This window comes from Fukomys damarensis, unplaced genomic scaffold, assembly GCF_012274545.1.
Source record: "Fukomys damarensis isolate Sample0158 unplaced genomic scaffold, DMR_v1.0_HiC HiC_scaffold_1, whole genome shotgun sequence".
NCBI lineage: Eukaryota > Metazoa > Chordata > Mammalia > Rodentia > Bathyergidae > Fukomys > Fukomys damarensis.
In genome coordinates, this window is record NW_022900913.1 from 12,140,361 (window position 1) to 12,167,228 (window position 26,868).

At 39.4% G+C, this 26,868-nt stretch overlaps 1 protein-coding gene across 1 annotated transcript in view; it reads right to left on the minus strand.

The window, feature by feature from the left end:
- The window catches only part of Marchf11 (membrane associated ring-CH-type finger 11), a 100,647-nt gene that overhangs the window by 1,095 nt on the left and 72,684 nt on the right, over positions 1 to 26,868 (minus strand). Inside the window, exon 2 of the mRNA XM_010631531.2 lies at positions 20,511 to 20,703. Within this exon, the coding sequence (XP_010629833.1) occupies positions 20,511 to 20,703 (193 nt within the window). The remainder of the gene's footprint in view (positions 1 to 20,510; positions 20,704 to 26,868) is intronic.

The following is a 26,868-nucleotide window of genomic DNA, read 5'->3' on the forward strand; positions in this document are numbered from 1 at the left end:
AAAAAAAAAAAAAAAAAAAAAAAAAAAAAAACCGATACCATACAGAATGAATATTCAGAGAGGAAGAATAAGAACTCACTAACATACAGGGAGTTAAGCTGTCATGGATGTAATCTACTTAATCCATCGTGGCTCCGAATATAATTTGGGCATTCATGTTGTTCTGGGAGAATACTTCAGTTCATTTATTAATTCAACATTGTGCCTGCTGTGTGTCAAGCCATGTGCTGAGGGCTGGGCCTGGTTAACAATTGGGAGATACTGAAGTCAGTACCATCTCCCCACTTCTGAAAGCAATGCCAGGCACACAGTAGGCAGGATGTAACTGTTTATTTGTTCCTTCCTCAACTATACAACAAAAATTTACGTGAATAACTACTTAAGAGCTCTAAGTACATTATTTTATTTAGTTCTCACAATGTCCTTATGAAGTAAAATACTAGCATTTCTCTCATTTTCCCAGCAAAGGAAACTGAGGCACAGGAATCCTAAGGCAACCGCCCACGTAGCACTAGAGCAAACGGCGAGGAATGATGGCGCTGGGAGTCACACCAAGGCAGGCTGCTTCCAGAGTCCTTGCTTTTGGCTGCCATGAGACAGACTGTCAGGAAAATAAAGTGAAAAACTCAGGGACCATATCCTGGGCAGGCCACAAGTTGGCTGTGGCACCCTATTGTGCACTCCCCATCCTGCATTCCATCTCCGTTTTCTTATGCTTACATTTCAGCATGTAGTGCAAAAGTTTTTGAATTTGTGACCCCTCACAGATCTCTCCCCAAGGAGAGATCCATTCAGATAGAGAATCGAGGAAAAACACTTTTCTCTTTGGGGAGTCGGAAATTCCAGTGAAAGGCAGTGGAGAGGCTCAGGAAGAGTGAAGGGTTCTGAGCAGGATTTCATTGAGGACATTCTTTCATCTTTCATCAGCTAAACAATGTCAAGTGGCTGATGGAGAGAGTCCAGTGCTTGAAAAAAATCATAATTTTACCTACCCAATGTCAAGAATTTAAGTTTTGCATTTCTCCCTTATCAGGAAATAAAAATCTGAAGGTGTAACTTAGAAGATTCTAAAGATTTAACTTGAGTCCACTAAAAAAATACAAGTGGTCCAATGAGAAAACCTGTCCATAAGATATATTTTGTATACTACCAAACTAATGAGAAGAAATATAAACTTCAGTTGATTATAACAACTTCAAAAAATTGCTCTGATCATCTTCCTTTTCCAAAGACATAACCAAAGTTGACCAGATGATTTTAGGAAATAGAATTACAAGTCAAAACTAAGGGATTTTAATTGGTGATTCTATTATTAGATTCCTGAATGCTCCATAGCCTTTAACCTTTCTGGTTCACTTGTTCCTCCTTAGCATGCAACTGAGATACTTCATTTTTGCATTCAGCAGGACTTTAGGAAGATAAATTGGAATTTGTCAACTATAAAACACTCAAGATTTCCTGACATGGTAAGCACATAAATTGAGGACATTATTATTAATTAAAAATCAATACTGAATCTATGTGGTGAAGAAGAAATCACAAAATAATTATAGCCTGAGCCAAGTTCGTGCTGCATGGGTAAGGGTGTGGCTCCATCAAGGAGATCGCTCATTTCACAGGATCCTACTGGTTTTTTATCCATTTCCTTTAAAGGGCAAAACATCAGATCATTTTCTAGAGTTTAAAGTCACTTTCCGGGAACAGATTCCTGGTATCTCTTTTCAAAATACATAAATCTACCAAATATGTAGAAGTAAATCCCAGAGGCCTTTATAGCACATTTTGAACACGATTTAAAGAGAGAAAAGTACTTGAAATTCCCATAGAGACATGGTCCTCTTGAATTTCCAACTCAGTGGGCTGCTTGTTAATTGCATTAAGTTATGGGTGATGTTTAGATTTTGTTTTACTGCCTATGAGCATTCAGAATTACTCTTTGTCCTCTGGAAGCTTAAATTTCCTGAAAACATAAGGAACTCCATCGCAAGCCTCAAGATTTCCTCTGTACTGTGTATTTTTTCTTTCCTCTTTAAATAGCCTAGAATTATAGCAAATGCTTTGATATTTGTGGTTATGAGAAGAAATGACTACTATGATTTTTATGTCCCCAAGTAAGAATTTATTCAAGAATAATGCAATGCATTGAAAAGCCCACCATTAAGCACCATAGAGTTTGCTTTCTTGCTGATGATCAAATGAATTTGTTGCCTTGACACTTTAGGTCATATGAGGAGCAGACTTGGATTTACTTTTTTATCTGACTTCAGACTGCAGGAAAAAGCAATGTCAATTTCTATAAAATGTAAATATTAAGTATTTCAGGATATAGTCTACAGTAAATGGCATGAATGTCAAGTTGTGATTTACGAGAATTTGGGGTTTGAAAGTTGAGAAATGTGTGTGTGTGTGTGTGTGTGTGTGTGTGTGTGTGTGTGAGCATGTGTGGTCAGTTACTTTGCTTATTCTCCTGTCAGTAACACTTAATTGTACATGTTCCTGCTGGTATATAAAGAAAAAAATAGTTTTTTTAGATAATGATAGTCCTGAAAACAAAGGCTTGGTTTCAATGAAATAAAAATAATCTAGTATAAGTAAAATATATTCCAAATTTTGAAGTGGCATATTAGTTGAAATTCTTTGTGGTAGTAGAATTTTAGCTAATTACCCAAAAATGAGGGAGGAGATTTTCAAGGCACAGTTGGTCTCTGTTCACAGGCCTGGGCATACACACTCATACATCATCTGTCTATGTTTACTTCAACCTTAAAAATGTTATAACTGATGAAGACTCATAAAATTTATGGTCAAAGACCAATTTTATCTTCTACCAAAGCACTGGTCAAGCAGTGCCATTTTTTGTCTCAACAAGCTCCACTGTTTTGGTTGTTTCTCATCATTTAGAAGCTATTATTAAGGGTCTTTTCTATGCTAATCAATGTCCTAAGAGTTTTACAGGCATGATTTTTACTTAAACTTGATAGCAATTCTAAAAATAGGCACTACTGTGAAACAGTCTGACAGCAGAGGGGATGGAGACCTGGAGGTACTTAACAAGTTGTTCAGTGTCACAAAAATGTAAAATTCAGAGTTGAGATTAGAAACCAAATTCATCTAAATGTAAACTTTGAGTCCCACCCACACCACATTTCTAGTGTATGACAGGCTCTTTTAATTGTAGAATGGTTTATTAAAAGACCTTATTATAGCCTAAATATTGGTGTCCCTTCCCTTAAATTCCTATGTTGCAACCTTAATCTCTACTGAGGCAGTGTTTGGAGGTGGAGCTTTTCAGAGGCAAGAAGAGATAAATAAGATCTCAAGGCCTTCATGGTGGGATAAATAACTTTATAGAAAAGAGATGAGATCTCTTTTCTATGTGTGCAGGCACACGCATGCACACACACACACACACACACACACACACACACATGCACCAAAGCAAGGTGATGTAAGGGAATAATAAGAAGACAACTATCTGAAAACCAGGAGTAAGATCCTCCAGACATCAAATATGCCATCACCTTGAGTTCCCAGGCTCCAGTACCATGATAAATGAATATTTGCTATTTAAGCCACCCACATTGTTAGCAACCCAGACTGACTGCAGCAGACCTTGTAGATGAAATGCACCAACTTCATTTAAAACATGAGGAAATACCTCAAAATACTTCTCCTTACTCTGAATACATGTATCCTATCATGTTTGCCATTTTCTGAAGCATTCTGGAAATGCACGAGCATTTCTTTATGTCTTCATGTCTTTATGAAGGAAATGTGGTTTAGAAAAAAAAACTTGGTGAATACTGCTGCTGAATATCATGCAATGGAAAAGCTGGCTTGTAAAAACATCATGGTGTGTCCTCATTTGCCTAGTTCACGGAATATGGCACTGGGCAACCTCTGGATCCCCCCTAAAGTCACAATGACCATCAAAGGTGAATGTTTTTAATGAATTCAAGACATTGAGGCAGCCATAACAGGGCAACTAACAACATTCATGAAGGAGGACTTCTAGAAATGCTTCAAAAAGCATCAAGAATGATGGGATCAGTGTGTTCAAAGAAACTGATCAATTGCAATGTGTCTTTACTGTTAAGACTTTTTTAAAAATTCAATCACTGTATTTTATCATATATCATTATATTGTTATTAAATCATTAGTCTTTTAATATGAATTCTTAGAATGATCAAACACCCTCACTATGCACATTGCCTACAAAGATCATAGTGCAGAAATTTAGACATTGCATAAAATTTAGTGCATAAAATTTAGACATTGTGTGGAAAACCTGGGCAAGATCTTAATGATTTTCAAGAGTTGATACTTGGCCTGCTGCTGCTAATGATGAAATAGATGAGCAGATAACTTTCAAATATGTCTATTTCCTCTCACTGTAGCATCCAGGGTTTGGTGACATACCGAAGGGGAAGAGTAGAATGCTGTCAGGGAACAAGGGTACAATATCCCTGCTTAGAACTCTCAGATACTGGGAGGATTCTCTTAGTTGCTTCTGTATTCTTAAAGCTTGGTGCTATACAGGGACACATCTTAATGTTTTTACTAGCCTTTCTTTCTAATGGATGGTACTGGGCCGCAATCAAACAATCAGATAATCAAAGGCCTCAGTACTTCACATTCTGCCTTCAAATAAGTCTCCAGGGTAGGGTGGGAGTGATGGGTGTTTCTTCCCCCTCCTAAAGATCTGACAGTGTCAGGGACTCATAAGTATGTTGAAGATGGCAATCAATTCTATACTAGAGCTTTGTGTGGCAGTCTGGTATGTTACACTTACCCTCAGCTTTCCCAGAAAATCTAGGTCCCTAGAGAACCCACAGAGGAGGCCTGGGCAAAGTCCTGTCTGTGCTCAATCATAGTGATCTGTGGGAAGGCTAGAAAACTCAGGACTTGCACCAGATATTTGGCAGAAAAGGCTCTTGACTGTGAAACTGCTCAAGATTCCTAGTTTAACTTTCTCCCTTGCCAAGATTCTTCTATCTGCCCTTCCCTTTATGTGCATGCGTGTGTGTGTGTGTTTTGTGTGTGTGTGTGTGTGTGTGTGTCTACACTCTATCAAGACATCCTTAGTAGTCAGTGTACCCATTTGTGTGTGTGTGTGTGTGTGTGTCTACACTCTATCAAGACATCCTTAGTAGTCAGTGTACCCAGAAGCAGACTAGAATCTTTGGGTTCCTCCTAATCCCGTGTGCTAAAAGAGCTCAGAACCCATCTCATCAATTAATTTCAATTTTAACTCCTAAATTTCTGTTGATATTTGGTGAACACTGGAGCATGGTTCCTTTAAAGAATTAACAAAATTAGACTGGTCTATGGTAATTTTATTGTAGTGACTTTTGCTAAAATGTGATAAAATGCATTAACCTTTCCAGCATGACTTCCCAGCCAACTTCAAATTTAAATGCTCAACAGTTACGGAAACTTAGATTGAGCATGGAGGTAATTACTCTAAAAGTCATTCTCCCATGATGGCTGAGTCTTGTTAACACAAATCTTGAAGAACTAATCAAGAAGCAAAATTGTTTCTACACACACTGAATGGCTTCTGTTGTTGTTATGTTGGACTGAACTATATATGATTAAAAACACACAGAAAAGCAAAAAGATAAAACTTAGAGAACACTGAAAGATAATAGAGATGTCGTCACTAAATCTGTCTCCAAAAAGACTATCATGAATTGGTATTTTCAAAACCACCCCTCTGGGAATCACGATGTCCTAGTTATATATGGAGAGTTATCTGCTGTTGTCTTGTATAGAAGCAACATTAAGAAGTAGTCTACATAAAATTGCTTACATCTATCAAAGATGTGTTGATTTTTCCATTGTTGAGTATAAATGGTATAGACTTTTGCTTCTCTGGGAATTGCCTAGAACCAAGTAAAATTCAGATGTCGAAGCTGAGAATAGCAGGCTGCTAATGAGAACTTGTAGTCCCAGGGTTCAAACACAGGTTCATCTTTAACACTGGCAATAACATTCTGGGAGTGAAAACCTCTTAAGGACAATAACTCATTCTGAAACTTCCCATAACCCACAAAAAAACTTCAATGGCAGTAGCCGGCTAATTTCCAAATATCAGTGATCCACTCCTCACTCCCACAGTGGGGAGATGATGCTGACAGCAGTGAAGACCCTTCCAGGGCAGCAGAGTTTCTGGAGTGCATGGAAGCAGCTTGGTGTTGACTGTGTAACTCCGCCTCTCTGCACCAGGCAACCTGTAATCATCAGCCAGTACAAAGGCCACACTTGCACTGGATCTCCAATGCCAAAGACACCACTCTTGGAAAAGGAACAAGACTGCAAGGCCCGGTGTTCATAAAAAAATACAATCTTTTACTGACGGACAGCGAATCAAGCATACCCTCTTCCGGAAGCTTCTGACATAGGTTAAACTTGTTCTTGTCCTGTCCTGTCTTTTTATCTCACTCAGTTTTATCCAGTTAATAACCATCCCCCAAGCCTATTAAATTAGAAATACAGAAGTTCCTAGGACTACTCTTTCTTACACCAAATTTTGCTCATTTTGTCTTCTTCCTGAACTCAAACCACAAGCAGAGAAGTTCCTGGAATGCATATTCTGTTAATCATGCTTCAAGATCCAGTCCTTTCATAATTTCTCCCCTCTGATGCACTCAAACAAAAGCAATCACTGTCATCTTCTACCATCTGTTCTTCTCCACACACATGCCCGCTCTGTTGTGCTTGCTACCTATACCATGACAACCTCTGTATACTCCTGTCCCCAACCAGCCGTGGGCTCCCTCACAATGGGAGCCCTCACTCATTTGCCTTTAGGTACCTGTTCCTACTTCAGTGCCTGGTACATGGTAAGCACTCAGCTACTCTTTGCTGAATGGAAGGGACAGAAAAAGCGGTGAGTAACCATCACTGGAACCTAAGGCATGGCAAGGTTTGACTTAATCTACTTACTACAGAGCAATTTAAAGAGAAAAACAACTCAAGTGGTGTCCTTTGACACATTAAAGCAATATTTTTGAGACACTGGGACAAATGAAAGCATTCACTACAATAGATTTAGAAAGGCTTTGGGGGGTCAATGCAGGTAATATGACAGGAAGTTTTACCCACAGGAAAAAAATACAGACTGAAGGAATGACAAAAGCAGAAGAGCCAAAAAAAAATCTTTTTAAGGATTTGTGGTTACTCTCAGTAAACTATCACTACCTCCCCAAGTAGCAATCATCAGTTACCTGCTCTATAAAAGTATGAACCAAGATACTTACAAAATGACTGTCCCTATGCTGAAAAACATGAGACTGATACAGATTCCTCTTTGCTACTTCTAGGCAAAAGAGAGAGAGCATGAAAAGGAAACTGTCCATGCCTCAGACCACTTTTTTTCTAAGAAGCCAATCCATTAATCAATTATTTTATTGGTTTTTCTATTCCTTCGTAAACAGATGAGAGACTCTCTCAGTCTTTCAGCTGCTAAGCCTGGAGCACACAGCACCACTGGCCACACTCACAGAATATCCCTGAAAGTTGCAAACTCTGTGATGGGTTATAAAATACATGGTATGAAGAATTTTTAAAAGGAGGGCATTAAAAATTCACCAGATAGAGGAATCATTGTATCATGAAGAAATCTGATCATGCTTGAGAAAAAAGGATCTATGGATATGGTTTTTTCAATAAAAGAAATAAAGCCTAATACCTTTATAGATAATAGAGATATTGTAGAGTTTCCCGCCTATTGGGGCACAGACTAGAATCAGTTTCCTTTAAGATGAATGAAATGTAAATTATCTCAACTCGGGGACAGATGAAATACCTTGCAGCAAGGAAGACATCAGCAAGGGTCAGAGGACCGAGAAGATGCTGTTCCTGAATTTCAAAGTTAAAAGATTGTTGTGTAGGACGTAACCCAAGCCTTGCGCTTGAGCGCATGAGCACTCTGAGACTCAAAGCTGCGATACGGCATACGGCATGGTTTGCTCTGCTCAAAGATCTACCGTGAGTCCAGCAGGGTCAAAGCCAAACCCTCATGTACGGTCCGGTGTGCTTGTTCTTCAGGACTTCAGAGCTCATGAGCCGCCCTGGGCCAGAGCCAGGCATCACGAGTGACTCCCCAGTCCCCAGAGTGCTCAGTGCCCATGGGATTCTGACCAAGGTGCAGAGAAAATCAAAATCTCTTCTTGAAAACACCAAAGGCTGAGATAGGTACATTCTCCTCCGGTTTTTATCCTGAAGAATGACTGGAGCTTTTAGATAGGAGCTAAAGAATTTGAGTAACGCCCACAAATAATAAATAATTAACTCTCTTTGCAGGCCCTGATTTGCTGGAAACAGTATTTGGTTTTAAAAGCCCGTCAGTGTCTCGCTTCTGTTGGGAAAGCTTTTAGGACTAAAAATTGTTTTGGTGGATGTCCATTTGTTTCCCACGCTCTAGTCCATGGACTGTGGCCAGTTCTTGGAAAGAGAAAATCTGAAGACTTTTCCTAGTGGACAACAGAAATAAATACAGCTGATTTCCCATCTTTCCAAAGAATAAACCGTCCACAGGAAACTTACAAAACATGAACGTAATGATCTTCAGAGTAAAACATACACGTGTTGTATGTGTGTTTTAGTCAGCTTTGAAGAAAGAAAATATTTATTTGCCTTGGTTTTTAAACTTTTTATTAATATATGTTTGTAATACATAACATACATTTATTGCGGGGTACTGGTACACACACATATTACATCTTGAACCTTACTTCCCTTTCCACCCCGCCCCGTCTCTCTAGTCCTCAGACCTCTTCCCATCACACAAGTCTATCTCCCTGTTTCCTAACATCTTCCTCTTACTTTGCTCTCTAAATCATTTATACTTCAGGTGTCTCATAGAAAAGGACCAATGTAATATTTAACCTTCTATTTATTTTATGTAGCATTATAGGCTCAAGGTATATCCATTTTTCTAAAAAGATGTAAACTGAAATATTTAATAAAATTTATTCATATATATATATATATAAACCATATACATATATATATATATATATATGGTATTTCATTTTTGTTGGCTTCAAGGGTCTCTCTTTGCATATCTCTTAAATTACAAAGACAGTGGATAAAAATTTAAAACAGAAGCTATCATCTGAGCATACCTAACATTTTTAACTCTTCTATTTCATTCCATGATGCCCGCAAGAGATTTTTCAATTCGAACTACGAATGAATATTTTAGCCTGAATGTAAAACTGCTGAGATCTTAGTTTCCTTAATACCCTGCTCCTTGACCTAGGAGAAAATTCAAGGTTGGGATGTTATTCCCCTCCTAGATGGGTCTTTTCAAGAAACTGTTTCACTCGGAAAAATAGAAAGAAAGGGCTTTTGGTATAGTATATTGCATGTTTTCTCATTCTCTCTACTAATGATTCTGTACATCTTTGGCTCCATTAATTTAGAATAAGTGACTAAAGACTTCACAAGGTAACTACATGTCTTTGGGCTATTATGAAAAAAATATTTTTCCCTTTTCTGATCTAAAATCAGCTCCTCCATTTTTAAAAATGATACTGGTTCCCTGTGTCACAATAGCAGCATCTGGCACAGTAACTGAAGTGGTCCCTCTTGGTTGTACAGATGACACATTTTTAGGCAGTCACCCAAGCTCAGCTCAGAGCACAGGTCTCCCAAGACCCACCCCTCTCTGGGTGCCGGGCCCCACACACCAGTCTGCTCTTTCCCACCGCTGGGATCTTTGATCATTCTTCTGATTGCTTCTAGAGCTTTCTTCTCACCATTTCTCCACGCTCTCACTACCAATAAAACAAACAAATACCTTTCTCAACTCCACACTTAGCTCTAGCTTCTGCCCTCTTCAGACTGGGTCCTTTGTCAGCCACGATAAGTGAACTCAGATCGGGAACTCCCTTCTGCCCACTGCCACCATCCTCCGCACACCGAAGCATTGCCAAGCCCAACTCATTTTACCCCCTGGACACGGCATCCGGTACTCTGCTCATCCTCCCTCCCAGTGCCTGACTCTGCTTTGTCTTCCTCTGGCCACACTCACCCGCCTGGTCTTCCTGTCTCCCTGAGCTCCTCTGTTTCTGTTCACCTCACCCAAATCAGACAGTGGTCTCCACCGCCACACTGAATCTCCATCTCTGACCTCTGTCCAGAGAGGTTCAGACCCTTAAATCCAGCTGCTCACTGGCCCATGTCCGATTGGATACTGCACATATTCCGCAAGAAGGAAGTGTGAGCATGTTCCCTCCCATTATCCTCTTTAGCATTTCCGTGACTAACATCAGTTAGCTTCTGTGAATCACACCTGTCAGGCTCGCTCCTCCCTCACACACTTCCACCAAATTGATCGCTGTATCTTTCAATGAATGTCTTCTGGTTCTGGCTTCCTATCGCTTTTCATGCAAATCAAATCACATGCTTGCCTTGTTCTAATATCTTTCACATCCTCTCCGACATGGCTTTCCTCCCCCCAGGCTTCACTGTTACATCAAAGTCCTCTCTTCAATATCAAGCTTATCAATCACAGCTACCTAGCACGAGACTTCTCTTACCTCGCACAACATCCTTTAGAGACCCCTAGTCCTTCAGCTTGGGCTCACTCCCTAACTCCCACCCCGGGCTCCTTCTGCATGACCAGGTTTTACTTGCTCACAAAAACTTCAATAAGCACGTTTGTCCTTGCCATCGCAGATCTTTACGATTTCCTAGAGATGACATGTGCAGGGATGCAGCTGCTCACAGATCTAGGCAGTTGCCTCTCTCGGGCCCATTCCTAATTCCTACTGCTCCTTAAAATTTAGCTCAAGATTGTTTCCATCTCCATATATTTTGCTGACCCGAAGTGTGATTTAACCTTTCTCCGATCACTTCTCACATATATTGCTCTCCTGGCACTTTTCAGGTTGGACTTTAATTGCTTCTTTCCCTGAATGAGTCCCTGCAGCAAGGCAGGACTTGTCAAACTGAAAAGGGTCAGAGAGAAACCATCTGAGGCTGTGGAAATCTTCTGGTGCCTCTTGCAACTGTTCATAGACAGCACCTAAATGAATGGGCAGGGTGCGGCCCAATACAACTTTATTTATGGGCACTGAAGTTTAAATTCAATACAGGTTGCCTATGTCATGGAATAATATTCTTCTCTTGATTTTTTTTAACCAGTTAGAAAAGTAAAACCTATTCTTGGGTCATAGGTTGTACAAAAACAGGCAATGGGTTGGATGCGTCCCTCAGGCCAGTTTGCCAACACTCGGACCCATGTTCTATTTACATCTCTATCCTGCACCCCAGGATTCGCATATGGCAAATATCAGTGAACCCTGGCTCAATGGAAAGCCAGTGCCTCCTGGACTGCTTCTGACTGGGAGAAGCAGCTCCAAGTGGTACAGCTTCCGAGGGGAGAGGAAGTCAGCAGTAACAGTGCTCTTGGTCAGCAACTCTGCTATTATGTTCCCGTTTCTTCAGAAGAACTCAAGATGTACAAGATCGCTGAAGAGGGAGGCTGCTTTAAGTTGGGTTTTCGCCCCTCATGGAAAACCTAAAGAGAGCCCTGAAGGGTAAGTAGTCAAAACAAAACAAACAAGCAACAACAACAACAACAAAAACCAAGTTTCTGTCTATTTTATTTCCTGGGGTTTTAAAAGCAACAATATCACTAATAATCAGCCACGATAATAATCATCAGAGAAAATGGTAAACATCAGTATGATTAAGGCACAGACAAGCCTATAATTCATACCCTCAGAGAAGAGATAATGACCTATTTGGCATAACTTATAAGATAAAGATTTGTTTTTCCTCTAAGCAGTTCACATTGCAGAGACCACTCTGCCTCTGCCCCTGGGGCCAAGTCAAAGATGTGCTCAGAGTGAAAGGCACCCCAGGGCACACTGGCCTGGAGGGTGGGCACGGGCTGTATTTCCGGCTGATCAATTTCGGGGGCATTTCCGGGAAACAGAGCATTCTAACGTGTCCGGGAAGTGAGGGCTAATGCTCCTTCCGTGGACAGAAATCGCACTCTTCTTGAAGCAGTCATTCCAGGTGAGCTGGGGACACACGCGCATCTGTGATGATCACGGCCACGCGTGTCACAGACCAGCTAGCGCAACCCAGCTAGAAGCTCAGGGCCCCACCTGGCGGGAAGTTAGTTAGAAAGGAAACCCCGGAGCAGCTCTGGGCAAGAGTGGAAGAGTGTTCCTGTCCTCCTCAGAAGCAGCTGCACGAAGGTCTCCTAAGTGCCGAAACTGGTGCTGAGGGATCGAATTATTGCTCAGGCAGTGGAGGTGTTTCCTGGAGCAGAAGTGGCTGATACGCTGCTTATGTCTAGAGGGAAACATTATAGTGATGCGAAGATTCAGAAAGGAAATACTGAGCTAATCAATTTCCCAGTTATTATGCCAAATAGTGTTTCAGTTGAGCTGCTTTTTTCCGCCTTTTATCACACGCCTTATGATTCACGCCAACATATCCACATCAGCGCTTCCTACAAAACTTCGAATGAGACAAATACAGCAACAACACCTCCTACAACCCACCTTCCACTACAACCCAAAGTGTGAACTGCGACCCTCGAGCAGTCCTACACGGCCACTGTACAGACCAATGCTGACCTATTGCCTTGCAAAGCTGTGCTTTACTGAGGGAGCACAGCCCCTTAGACTACAAACTTGGGGAAGCGGGCAGTGTCTGCGTTGGGAGGAGGTGGGATCTGGGATCCCAAAGTTGTGGGATGAAAAAAGAAACATCTACTTTACATGGGCGTGAGGGCTTTTTGATGGAAACTGCTGATGGATTTGAGTTGGGCAGGGCCGCCCTGCGTGGTGACCCTGAGAAGGTATTTGGTGGGTGCTGCTGAAGGGTCTTCAGTGCAGAGTGGACCTTAGCACTCCATGAGGGGTTGTGGTGCTCCCACGTCTCCTTAGGGAGGCCTAGGAAAGAGATGACTCAGACGTCCCCAACCACTCTGTTCAGGATAGAGTCTCAGGAACACCTATCTACTCTCCTGGTAATTTTACATTATTTACTTAGAATTACTCGATGCATTTTATATTAATCTCCAGATGTCTTCCAGCTCAACAATGCTATCTGTGGGCAACGATGCAAGAACGACACATTTTACGAAGCTCACTTGCAAGCTACTTCAAGCACACACACCTGTGGTGGATGGCCTTGTGTGTCCATGAACTTGAAGCCCTCTGGTGGTCTTGAGAAAACATTTCTTTACATTTATTTGTTTCTGCTTAAAATTATGGCACATCTCAATTTCCAATGCTAAATTCTTCCTTCTCAACAGATGTTTTTGCCACCTAAAATACTTTAAGAAATATTGTCAATTTATGAATCATGCTGAGAGGTGCCAGAAAGCATGGAAATTTTTATGAAGGAGATAGCTTAAAAGTCATTTATTGGAATATATTAGGGTTTTATTTTTCCATAGCAGTAGATTTGCTTTCTTAATTCTGTTTTGCTTATACTTACTGATTTATACTCACTGAAGGAAAAGAACACCACCCAGAGCACAAATTTAAAAAGAAATATCTTTGTCATTAAATAGACAAATACTGGGAGCTTATTTATGATAACCAACTTTGATGATCATGAAATATTTTTGTCAAAATGCTTCATTTTTACTCATATAATATCACAAAGTTTGAAAATGTACTTTTAAGTTTCATGTCAATAAAATGTCAAATCTTGTATTACCTTTCACTTCCCTACTTGGGAAAAAAAATTAGCAAAGTGAAACAGTATCAAAAGCAAGACTTGACTTTTTAAAATGTAAATATATGTCTAACTTAATTAATCAATGACTATGGGCATCATTGTAATTATTATTCTGAGGTTCTATAATGAAATGTGAATATATTACCAACTGGTAACTCTAAATAGTATTCTTGCATGTACCCAAGGAACTTAAGCTAGATAACTGATCAACGATGAAAAATATATAAGAATTTACATAACTTTAAATAATTATTTTAATGGAAAATAGAGGAAATAAAGGTTTCTGTTAAAGGATTTGAACTACTGCTGAAAGAGCATTTTGTCAGCACCATCTTGACTGTAATTCATACAGTTGTATAGAAAACATTCTGAACTCATTCTTACTCTACTATCTCAGTTTATTTTTTAGAATTCCCTGATCTCTGTAGCTTTCAAAAGCAAGGCAGCATACACAATCATATACTTGTCTCATTTTTTCCAAAGCAATCTGAGAGATATTTCTAGTTCGTAGTGGGTGTATCTGTATGTTTGCATATGTGTGCATATGTACTATGCTCCATTCTGCATGATTCTTCTTTAATTTGAGAATAAAGCAATGCAGAAAATTGAAAATAACAAATTAGTATTTTAGCCAAACAGCCAAGTGACAGAGGGAAGCCATTTTTCTTAATCTGACCCCAGAGATCCTCTGTGTGGGGAACACAGGGTTTTTGACAGGCAGTAAACTCTAATCTCCCTCACTCCCGCTGGATTTCATCTTCAGAAAGAACAGGTGAGCACACCTGGAGAGCTGGCCTGGTCTCTCTGCACATCACATCCCCAGGATCCCAAAAGACCCCAGGCAGGGCACCCTGCCCATCAGCACGACCCAGTGTGGCCATCCCTACTTTCCTTGATAAAATGAGTCACATCAGCTTATGGAACTGATTTTAAGAAAACCACTCTAATGGTGTTAAGTATATCTAAAACCATCAAACTCGATGTCAAAAGGTGACAACAACTGTGGTTAGAAGGTGGCGGAAAGGAAGCACTCTTGTGTATTTGAAGGAACTAAAAACAGTGAAGTCTTTTTAGAGGGCAATGTAACAGGACTTTTTGAAATTTAACATGTGGTTATTACTCAATCCAGACTTTCCACTTCTCAGAATCTTGCCTATGGAAATAAATAAAACAGATGTCTTTTATAGCACTGTCCCTAATGGCACAAATGGGTAACAACCTAGATACCCATCAGTAGATAAAAGATTAAATAAATTGCGTTACATCTGTTGGAACAACTCTTTAGCTCTAGGTCCTAGTGTTCAATGGAAATGACTATTTTCTCAATAATGGATGTAGCACAATCCCACTTATTTGAAAAAATAAAACATGCACCTATATGCAAGTAAACTGAGCAGAAAAGATCCAGGGGACACACTGCAATGCCAGAAGGGGACATTCCTACAAAGGGTATGGCACAGCAGAAAGGGCAGAGGGTATTAAGTGGTCTTTCTGTAACTTTATAGATTTCAGGATTACAAACAACATCTAGATATGTTATATGTGTGTGCAAGTATGATGTAGACAATTAAGAAATTTTTTAAAATAATGAAAGTAATATGGCTGACTACTATAAGCATAACCAATTTCATGACATAGTGTCTCAGGGAGATCAAAGCCTTTTCCAGACAGATTTGCCACTAACTCGCCATGGTAATTAGACTAGGAATGTGAACTGTGCTCTCTAGTTCAGGACTCACACTAACATAAAAGGGTGTAGTTCCTTGCTTCTATGACACAACTCTCTTCACCAGCTATAGTATCTGACACTGAAATGCCTTAGAAACTGTGCTCAGTGTTTAGATGCAAGTGCACCAAGTGAGTCCTGTCCTCCCGTGGCCTTTCCAAGGTCCTCAAACTTTAGCCACAAATAAACATGTTCCCTTCAGCACTAGCTTCTTCTGCCCAAGGCCTCCTCCCACGGTCGTGCTCTTCCTTTCAGGAGTTGCTAATCATCTTCCCTTCTTGTCCACAGTGAAAATTCTCTCGGGGTGGGGGGACCAACACAAACCTCCTCTACTTCTCCCTAAATTACTGCCACTGGCTACAACATCTCAGACATTTGAATCCTTTATATTAGTTTATATTAGTCTTCTTGGGAGCAATCAGTCTGAATGTCATCCACTTAAATATTTAAAAGAGCTTTCCAAATAGCTGTCTTCTTATTTCAATATCTTTACAATGGATATGAACTGCATTATAAATGGAGATTGAAAATTAAATACACATTTAACCCACTGAAGTCTTCTTAAAAAGTTCAGTGACAGAAAACAGTCAACTGTCACACGTCCGGCAGCCTCCCTGTCCCTCTCCCCTTCATCCTCTTCACTTAATCCTCTGGAACTCATAGTCACGTGACTCAACTCTCTCAGAACAGAGTTCCTGTGTCATTTAAGAACTACAACTGATACAGACAGACGAGGCGAACTTGTTAAATGAATCCTTACACCCTAACCGTTCCATCCTCCGACACCTGTGCTGTCCAGTCCAGTAGCCACAGCCATACATGACAATCCAACTTAAATTTAAATTAATTTAAATAAAATTAAATTTAAATTTTAGTTTTTTACTCTCACTAGCCATATTTCAAAGATTTATCCGCTACACTTAGCTAGTGTGTGTGGTGTTGGATAGATACTGAACATTTTCATTGCTACAGAAAGTTCTTCTGAACTTGATCGAGATGTTTCAAGTATAAATTCTCCCTTAACAACATTAATAGCCAGGAAAAAAACAACTAAAAGAAAAGGAGAACAATTACTAATTAACAGTGTGTGAAATTAACAAACCAATTCACTGTGTGTGGAAATAAGTACACAAATTCCCCCAAGGAAATAAGTGTTCTACAAACCTTTAAAATTCTATTTAACAATCCAATTTATTTATTTATCATTTATTTATGGTAAAAACCTTCAAAATTCTTCTAGCTTTTTGAAATACTCCTATCTTAAATGCACTGGTGGGATTATAACATTCTTGGATTCTGGAATGAATGGTCATGGATTTTCAAAGAAAATTCCAGGTTGTCACTGTTTTTCTCATCTAGGTAAAACTAAGTTTTAAAAAGCATGTAGGGCCAGGCGTGGTGGCCCTGCCTGTAATCCCAGCACTCAGAAGGCTGAGGCAGGAGGATCACTGTAAATTTGAGACCAGCCTGGGCTACACAGTGAGTTCCAGAGCAGTCTGAACTACATAGTGAGACCCTGTCTCAAACAACAACAACAACAACAACAAAAGCACATAGGAATATTTCCAACTATTTCAAAGTTCCCCGTAAGGGAAGCCAATCTCGCATGCTGGGTGAAGAGAGGTCCATTTTTCCTTTTGTCAAGTATTCACTCAGCTGTCAGCCATCTAAGCGATCACTTCCTCTTGAAATCTGCTAGAAAACTTCTCCTCCAAGTAACTCTCCAGGGTTAATTTCTGCCTCTATTATCCAACTACCAATTCCTGTGCATTCTTTCATAACTTCACATCCCGTATTTGTATTTTACTTACTTACTCACATGACCATCTTCCCTGTCAAACTAAATAATAAACAGCAAGAGGGATTCTCTGAAGATTAATTAAATTTATTCCAGAGTTGCACAGGAAGGGAATGTGTATGCAGAGTGAACTATGTGCACAATCACAAAGGCAGAGGGAAGGAGACATTTTTAAAGGCAATTGAGGGCATTGCATAAAATATTTTATAACAATAGTCCTTGGCCACAAGGAATAAAATCAAGCATGTTCAAGGATCGACAAGGGAGATGCTGGTCCAAGAGTAGACAGGAAACCTGGGGGTAGAAATCCTTGTAGAAGTGCTTTCCACATGAAGTTGGGATGTCTTCACACAAGGCTGTGGTCCGAGCAGTCTTCTGTAATGTATCTTGTGATCCAAATAAGCACAAGGTCCCTGCCGCAGTCTTCCAGTATCACTCATTTTCTGTTAGAGTTTGGCATAATAACTCCAGTTTGGTTCAAAAAAACTTGTACATCCTCATCAGATCAAGAACTCCTTTGGGGCAGGAAAATCACTGACTCATCTGTATTCCTAGCACGTAGCACTGTGCCAAACAGGTACAATGTTCCCAATAAACATTTATTAAACTGACCTCAGCAAACTGGACTCAAAGTGTGGAGTTGCTTTTCACTCTATCCCTGACTCGAACTCTTCCGGGCAGTATATTAGCACTAAGGTACAATCAAATCAATGTAATTTTTGTTACTGTCTTCATTTGGCTAGCAGATATTTTAATTAATTTGAAATAGTAGAGGTTAACACGGGCTATAATCCAAATGGTTATTGCTCTCTCTAGTATAGTAGTTTCCTAATTTCTTGAGGCAAAAAAATTAAGATGTTCATTAGGCCAAACAGAAAAATTATTTCTCTAAGTAAAATAGTGCTTGATCTGAATTTTTAACTATTTTTCAAAATATACAAATAGATCACTGAAGGATGAAATTTGGGCTTGATGAATCTAAGATAATGCAAAGTACTGTCAATATTAAAAATTGCAGAAAACAGTTTACTTTCCAAAATATCTCCAGAAATATGACAACTATCTTTGTTTCTAAAAAGTCTGACTTTATAAAATGGGCAAATGCTTAAATTTTGAGGAAGTCTAAATAGGTCACATAATACTAAGTGACCATTAGTTCTTATGTCTAGACTTTTGAAAGCAGATTTAAAAAATCTTCATTAAATTGCTGGCAATAATAATAAAATTTTAGGATATTATAACAGCACTGAATGCAAGTTTTGAAATTCAAGAAAATGATTTTCTAACCAGAAAATATATAGTCCTTTTTAGTCTTACAATAATGTCAAGAAAGTCAACTGGATTTTTTTTCTCCTCCTAGTTGAATTGGGAGCCTAATTCTTTTTCTTTTTGGCATTTCCCTAATTTTTTTTGAAAAAGTTATTTTAAACCAGTACATAAAAAACATAAAAAATATACATATTAATGTACTGTTTCCACACAAGTATGTACTGTATAACATTTAAATATATCTATCTTCTCCAATGTTTATCATTTATTTATAGTAAAAACCTTCAAAATTCTTCTAGCTTTTTGAAATACTCCCATTTTAAAATCAATAGAATGCAACATAATATTCAAGTTGATGAATGAACACAATCTTTGAACTTGTTGAAGGATTCAATTTGTAGAACAATTTTGTGAGTCTTCCTTAGAGAAATTCTCTAAAGATTAATTTAATAGAGTTTCACAATTTCCAAATGTTTGCATATGCATTATCACTTTTAATGCAAAGTGTTAGAACAGATGATTAGCACAATTGTTCAGGAAACATCTGCTCAGTTTACATATTATTCATGATATTTCCCACCCTTCTTTTTTTCTTTCTGGACTAAAATATGATTATTTTCTTTCCAATTAGTCTTGTGTTAGTATCAGGGAGGACATTTTTAAAAAGGAAAAGTCAAGCTGACCATATTTTAAACATTTATAGATGTAGTTCTTTTGAGAAAATTAGTTGAAATTTCTAGTTAAAACTCAGTAAATATGCACATTAAGTGATATAAAGTTATTTCAATGTTTCTGACTTATTGAAATATATTCAGCCTACCATTTCTAATTAGTAACATAATGATGCTGGAATTATTGTCTCCATTTAGATCTGCACGCTAGGGATTATTATGTCCATTTTTATGGGGAGCGGACAGGAGTGCGGCTAGATGAAGGTGACCCAGGCAAGCAGAGGCCATGGTTGGAGTCCCAGCCGCTCAGTCCCACACTGGGCATCTGTCCCCTGTGCTCTGAGGTTCCCAAGCTTCCAGGGCATCTGAACTTCAGAGCGGTGTGAACACAGGTGGCCAAGTCCCACCCCTGACATTGCTGGCTCAATAACTCTGAGATGGGGGTGAGAATGAGGAGGTGACAAAGACGCTGACCCTGTCAGCGGTCTAGGCACCACACTCAGAGAAACATTGTTTTAAATCATGGCTCTTTTTGGCAACTCACAAGTCTGTGAACCGTAACAGAGCAGAGAAATTCTCCTGACACCCGATGCCCAAAGGCAGCCATCCCCTAATTCCAGCCTCTGACCCTAGAAGTGGTCACCATCACAGTGGCTGCCTGTGACACATCACACATGTCCCATAAATGCTGCCTGAATTGGCTTCCACTCTTTCCATGGTATTAGGGAATTGGCAGACTGGCCAAGTAATCACAGAATGACTTTTTTGTAGCTATTTTGTAGTAAACTATTTTAGCCAAAATGTTTGATATGCTTTCGTTTCGAAGCCACTGAAGATACAAGTCAAGAAGGAAAATTATCCCCAAGTCCCTAACCTTCCAAGGAGTCATCCATGTCTCCAGATCACGCGAGACAAAATTATGACAGTCTTCTGGGTGACCGTCTTCTTGACGAATGCACGGTATTCCCATTTGCACTGATTTATTCTTCCCTGGCTCTGTAAAGGGACACTGACTTGCTCTTAGTCATTAGAAATGAGTGGGCTTACTTCTATCACTCACCTCAAAGTGTTTCTTTAACCCCTCCTTTCTTTTAGTTGCAAAATATGTGACTTTAAACGCGCTTCATCCTGTTACTTTGTCAGACATCAGAATATAAATGCTATTTTTTTAAAGAAAAGCATTCCCCTAGCCCCAGATAATTAATTCTTCATAAAACCGAGATACTGTGAACCACATTCTATGTATAGATCCACCTGGTGTGAAGGTAATCGCTGAAAAAAAATGGATTACTGACAGTTCATAAATGTTGAACATCATGGTCTTACCTATGCACACTAGGTCCATAAAACCATACATTCCATAGCAGATTTGAAAAAGGATGTCCTTCCTCTGCCACACTGCATAGGGGCTGAAGGCTGACCAGAGAAGCCAAGTCACACTGGCTATTAAGAACAGGGATCCTAGGATTACAGCAATCATCTGCACTTTCTCAACCAGTGTTATAGAAATGCTTTGCCACTAAAAGAAAAACAGAGGCACGTAAGGAAAAGGTGCTGTGTATAATTTAAAAAGAAAAGAAAAAGCATCGCAGCCCCATGATTTTCTCCATAATGCCAGACCCCCTGCAACCTGGTCAGCCCCCAAATGAATATTTCTACTTCATGCAAGCTACAGAAAATAGGCAAGCAGATAAAGATTAATGAGTTCCCTTAACTTCATTATTTGCAGTAATTCACCATCCTGAAACTTGCATCTAGTTTTACTCCCGATGATGCTGAGAGTGAGTGGCTGAGGAATATTTAGTGCTGGAGAATCACATTATTATCTTTTGTGCATGCATGAAATTAAATACATTCTGATAATACACGGTAAGGACTCCTCTATCAGTCATTGATTTTGTTCTTAATCCATTTGGCTCCTAAAAAGGAGGAGAGTTGTCCCTTGTTCAGTAGAAAAATGTGGGACCACAAAACAAAATAAGTTATATATGAATATCAGTGAAAAATTCATTTAAGGTATCAAACAATAGAATAATCATAAGGAAACTAATAAAATTGTACATTATCTGTTATTGGTACCTTTCATACGCTCAGATATTACTAGCTTTTTATTGTCTAATGGGTAATCTATGAAATATTTTTGTCAAGATTTAGAATTTGTACGCAAATGGATTATCTTCGAAACTCATGAACTATACTGGCACACATTATTCGATGAAGAAAATCATTTGGTGTCCTAACATCTGATAGTATTTACAGTACAAATGATCAAAAGTCCTTTGAGGTACTATTAAATTGAGAGGATCAATCAGTCATGCCAATTTTTTCCTGCTTAAAATGGAGCAAAACTAGAATTGTTATGGTTTGCCAGTAAGAAAATGAAAAACAGAATGTCTCGCACAATCCCACTCTGTGGGAAAGATTTCTAGCTGCAGCACATCATCATCAAGACAATTCCTAAACAGTTTAGAATGTCCTTTTAAAAATGAGTGTCACCATTCAGTGTCTAATGGATGAATCCGAAATTTCCTCAAAGTCTTACCTCGTCTGAATGTGTGTACCCCCAAGAAGCATATCTACCCTCAGCTATGATTCCATCCCTCTGTACTGTCTCTCTCTCTCTCTCTCTCTCTCTCTCTCTCTCCTCTCCCTTTCTCTCTCACATACACACATAAGTACATACACTGCACGTAACATTTTAAATCTAGATTTGATAATCTGGATTATTCTTGCATACTCACATATATTATTCCACATTTGCTACATATTAAATGCCAACATACATTTGACATATTTCATACTCTAAAGTCATTTAACTGTTTACTTTTAAAAACAAAGAAACAGTAATAGTTGTTTGCTATGAAATATATTACTGTTCATTTTAGTGCGAAAATTCATTTATTAAAAATAGTTCTTGCTTTCACAACTTTGAATAAACTAGTTGATATTATTTCACCATTATAAATTGATCAACATATTTCAAAATATTTTGAAGGGTATTTTTCCCCTCTTAGCTTCCTGACATATTTTCTAATAAATTAATTCCAAGTTGTCAGGCATTTGAATTGTAAAGCATTTTCAATTTGAGGATTACCAAGGAAATGTGAGGTGTCGATGTCCCTTGAACAGGCTTAGTTTTGATGCTCATTAAACTTTGCCTTAAGTACAACATGGTAAGCAATATAAAAAAAGACAAAAAAACAAAAAACTACCTACAGCTGGCATCCATTCTACATGAATTCTACCACATTTCTGTGCATTGTTATCAATTTATTAATCTATGTGCTTTATCAGTTTATTAATCACATCAGAGAGATAATATCGCATAATTTTAAATCTACAAGAGGAAGGTGGTGTGTGTGTGTGTGTGTGTGTGTGTGTGTGTGTGTGATTTCCACATGGAGGTCCACATGTTCAAACACACGTGCCTACATCCTGGAAGTCTCAGGTAATCAATCCACAGTGAGCAAGGAGAATTCACCAAGGGTGATCTTCACTGAGATCTGCTTTCCTCTGCCAGTAACCCTTATGGTGACCTAGGTTCGTTCTGCAACATTGGTGGAGTTAAATTTGAACAGCTAAGTTTGTACAATCCCTTATACTTAGCTTTCATTAGACCCGCAAACGACCTGACCCGAGACTGCATGACCGCCGTGGGCACAGTGTTGTCTAGATCTGCTGGATGCTCGGGTTTGCAAGGACCAGGGCGGTGGATGGATGTGGCTCTGGAGTTTCCTAGGACGCAGGAAATGGAGTGGCCACTTGGAGGAGGAGGTGGCAGCCACCTCAACTTCCTTCACCATCCTTTTAACCCAGGCAGTGGAGCTCCCCTTGCCAGGGACACAAATGAATGAGGGAATAGTTACCAAGAGTAAGGAACTGAGCGGCATCACACTTGCCTTGGCGACACCAAATTAAAACGCTTTAAAGTTCCAATTCTTAGCAGTTTGGAATCAATGTGTTTAAAATCATAAGTGGAAGCTAGAAAAAGAGAACAACTCTTAATTACAGTATACAGGGAAGTTTAATTATTTGCTATTACCATATAAATTATCTTTTGTTATGGATATTAGAAGTAATTGGGGATATTTAAAGCTTATTTTAAAGATGAATAAATTGTACATAATCTATAATGAATCCGTTCAAGTTTTTTGGTTATGTATCACTCTGATAATAATAGAAATCACTTCATAATGCAAATAATAACAATAATGATGCAAATATCCAAATCTGTTAAAAGTGAATCGATGCTCTTCATATACTGGTGAACTTTAAAATTAATTTCATTTTACTGAATAGCTAGTGAGGACAAACATTCCTGAAACCAAAATTATTGAATCCAATTATGCGTATAAGAATTTCCTTTTGGACACTGATATCTTGGACATTTCTTTGCCCAATATTAACCACTTTTGTGTATTTCTACCATTATGTACAAAGTGAGGGACCGATCTCATTCTTCCCCCAGGAAAAATAACTCTGCCTTCTATAGGCCGGTAGGAAACTCAGCCAGCAATCTGGCTCTCAGAAGGCAGAATTTATCTAGGGGTTTGGCCTCCAGTAGCTGTGTTATAGACCATTAGCTGGGACAATGGAAGTACATGAGTTTCTTGGGCTTCTCTTTCACGGTATCCAAGGACTAGATTTAAGTTTGTAAGATATTTTCAATGGTTAAACAACACACTCTTTTTCTCTAAAGAGACACCTCAGAGTGTATTTGCATGGTTGTGTGTGTGTGTGTGTGTGTGTGTGTGTGTTTGTTCATTTAACTTTCTTGCCAAGTTTGGATAAGAAAGTACTGTAACAATGATCAGATTGATTCTAAATAATTACTATTATTTTATTTCCAGAATGTTTGAATGTATGTGGTTCTCATGTTCCTGAAAAGCTGCTTCCTTCACTACAACAAACTACTGTACCTATAGCTCTTAGCCAAAGTGGGACCAGTGAATGCCTCTTTTGGAAGCTCACCTTCATTTGATGCACTTCTTTCAAGATAATTTAAAGATAGTATTTAAATTTAATAGTAATACATATACACATATATGTCCCATTATATATAAAGGTATACGTCCAATACATGCCAGGCATTTTTTCTGAGAAGTTACATGTACTAACTCCTTGAATCTCCACAATAAGTCTACTGAGAAACTTTTATTCCCATTTTAGAATTAAGTAAGCTAAAGCAGAAAGGCTAAACAACTTGTCCGGTACTGGAACTGACATGTGAGTCTGAGCAGAATGGCTCTGAGGTTCATGAGGTTTTTCACCCTTCCACTGGACTGTGTGAGAATCCTGCTGGGCTATGATAGCAACTCCATTTGTCCCCGTCGTTGCAGCGCCATGACATTCTGAGGATGGAAGCTCTAGGGCTGCCTGTGCAGCCACTGTCAGAGCTGTCTAGTTGGCCTTGCAGCTGCACGGCCCTGCCAGCTCCCTACCTGTCAGCATCTGTGTTCCCTGGTGGGAGAGCTGCACCCTAGGCTCGGGGGAGAGGCTATGCATCTGGGTCAGCACTCGGCCTCAGTACCTGGCACATACTTGTCACTGAAGGGTCAAAGGAAGTGATGGAGGGAGAGCAAGAAGAGCAGGAAGGAGGGGTAGGGGAAACCCCACCAATTCAGCTTCATTTGTTCTTTTGCTTGTGTGTGTGTTTGTTTGAGGTTTTTGTTTTTAACTCTTCTACATGCCATGTGCTCGTTGCATGATCCTTTTGAATGCCTTCCTTTCTCTCCTTTGACGTGCAATCAGCTTCTCTTTTTCTCTCACCTGACGGCGTCTCTTTTCCAGTCAGACCTGGCTGTAATGCCACCTCTTCTAAAAAGCCGTCCTTTCATACCCTTCCACTGTTCAGCAGGATCTCTCTTTCCTGGCCCGCTATCCACTGCTGAGCACTCATCACTTTCTCGGTTCAATCCCACAAAGCCATTTATGGCAACAGATCGTGGGTTTCATGGTGGCAGAAGCTGAACAGTGATCCTCCTCATCTTTGCCACAAGTCTGAACACACCCAGTAAAGCCCTGAAACACACAGATTCTCAGCATACTCCCCATCTCCATCCCATCACTGCTACAGGTAAGTCCTGCTCTGGCCAGACCACCAGGGAGGCCAAGAGGGAGAGTTCAAACCCAGATCTCTGCTTCCAAAGCCTATGTCTCTCTAAAACTTATGTCTGCTCTCACCCTTCTCTGCCTGCTTAAACAGACAAATCTTGTATCTGAAAGGAAAAGCAAAATGGGCACAATTATACCTGTCTAAGAAGTGGTAGAAATGGAAAAAATTCCACTTGTGAAGGAAGCAGCATAGGGCTGGGGATTTAGCTCAGTGGTTCCTCTGCCTGCCTCGTAGGCTCAAGGTCCCAGGTTCAATCCCCAGTACAAAAAAATAAAAAGAAAAAGAAAGGAAAGAAGCAAGGAAGGAAGGAAAAGAAGGAGGGAAGGAAGGAAGGAAGGAAGGAAGGAAGGAAGGAAGGAAGGAAGAAAGAAAGAAAGAAAGAAAGAAAGAAAGAAAGAAAGAAAGAAAGAAAGAAAAAAGAAAGCAGCCCAGCAGAGTACCAGTGAAATCCAATCTGTAGCTTTTTAAGTGGCTGTCTCTAAATTCTCCTCTAGTCTGGAAGTTGTATCTTGTTAAATGAATGCTAGCAATCTCAAAGAGTTGGGATAAAAGTTGGGAAATACATTAGGTAAACTCACATAAAACTATTCAATATTCTCTTTATTCACAACTGTTCAGAGAAGAACTAAGTAAGCCCACAGTTCGAAAAAGATACAATCAATGTGGCCAGACCTGATACATCAAAAGAGGCACTTTTCTTGGGAGATAAACAATTGCCCCAACAATTACCATGGGTTTCTGTGAAACAATGACAGATAATGCTGCTGTGAAAAAAACAAAAATGTTGACTAACAGAAGTTTAGCATTACCATCAGAGAAGAAAGGATGTAATAAAAAGCTAGGGGTAGTCTTTAAAGAAATGACACAAGGCCGAGCCAAAGTAAGACCCAAAGTCTAACACTTGTATAAATCACTTCTAGCCAGTAAGATAAGTCCTTGAGAAAGCCTACACACCCTTAGGTCTCGAGGAAGCTATTTAGAAAATGAACCTATCATTTTGTTGCCCGAAAGAGTTAAGGCACCTTCTCAATGGAGAACCCAATTTCCTTCTGGAAAATAACACATGCTCGGAGGACACCAGGCTGAACTCAGAGAGAGCAGATCTGTTCAGTGTGCATGAAAGCATCCAGTCCAAAGTACCGCTTCATCTTTATTTTCACAAGGCAGGCCAGGTATGAATCATAAGTTAATACATTTGTAGTACCATGATTTATGCTGTGCTACAGTATAACAGGCAGGATTACTCACCAGGGTCACAAGAGAGAACACCTGCTCTGAAGGAGTATCTTCTTTAGAAAAATGAACTGAACTAAAGCCCATTTTCAGCCATCTTTATATGCTGTTTAAATTGTGTCCCTAAAATTGGCATTGGAAATGCTGGCAGAAACATTTCAATATGGAATCAAATCAACATGAAGCTGAAACACTCCAGTTCTTATATACTCATTCTCGGTAGAGCTGTGTCTATCAAGGCTGCCTAATAAAAGTGATCTCATGGTTTGGTATAGATCCTCTCTGCTGGAAAAGCAACTTTATGAACTCAAGAGAGTTGAGATAAAATCATGCAAA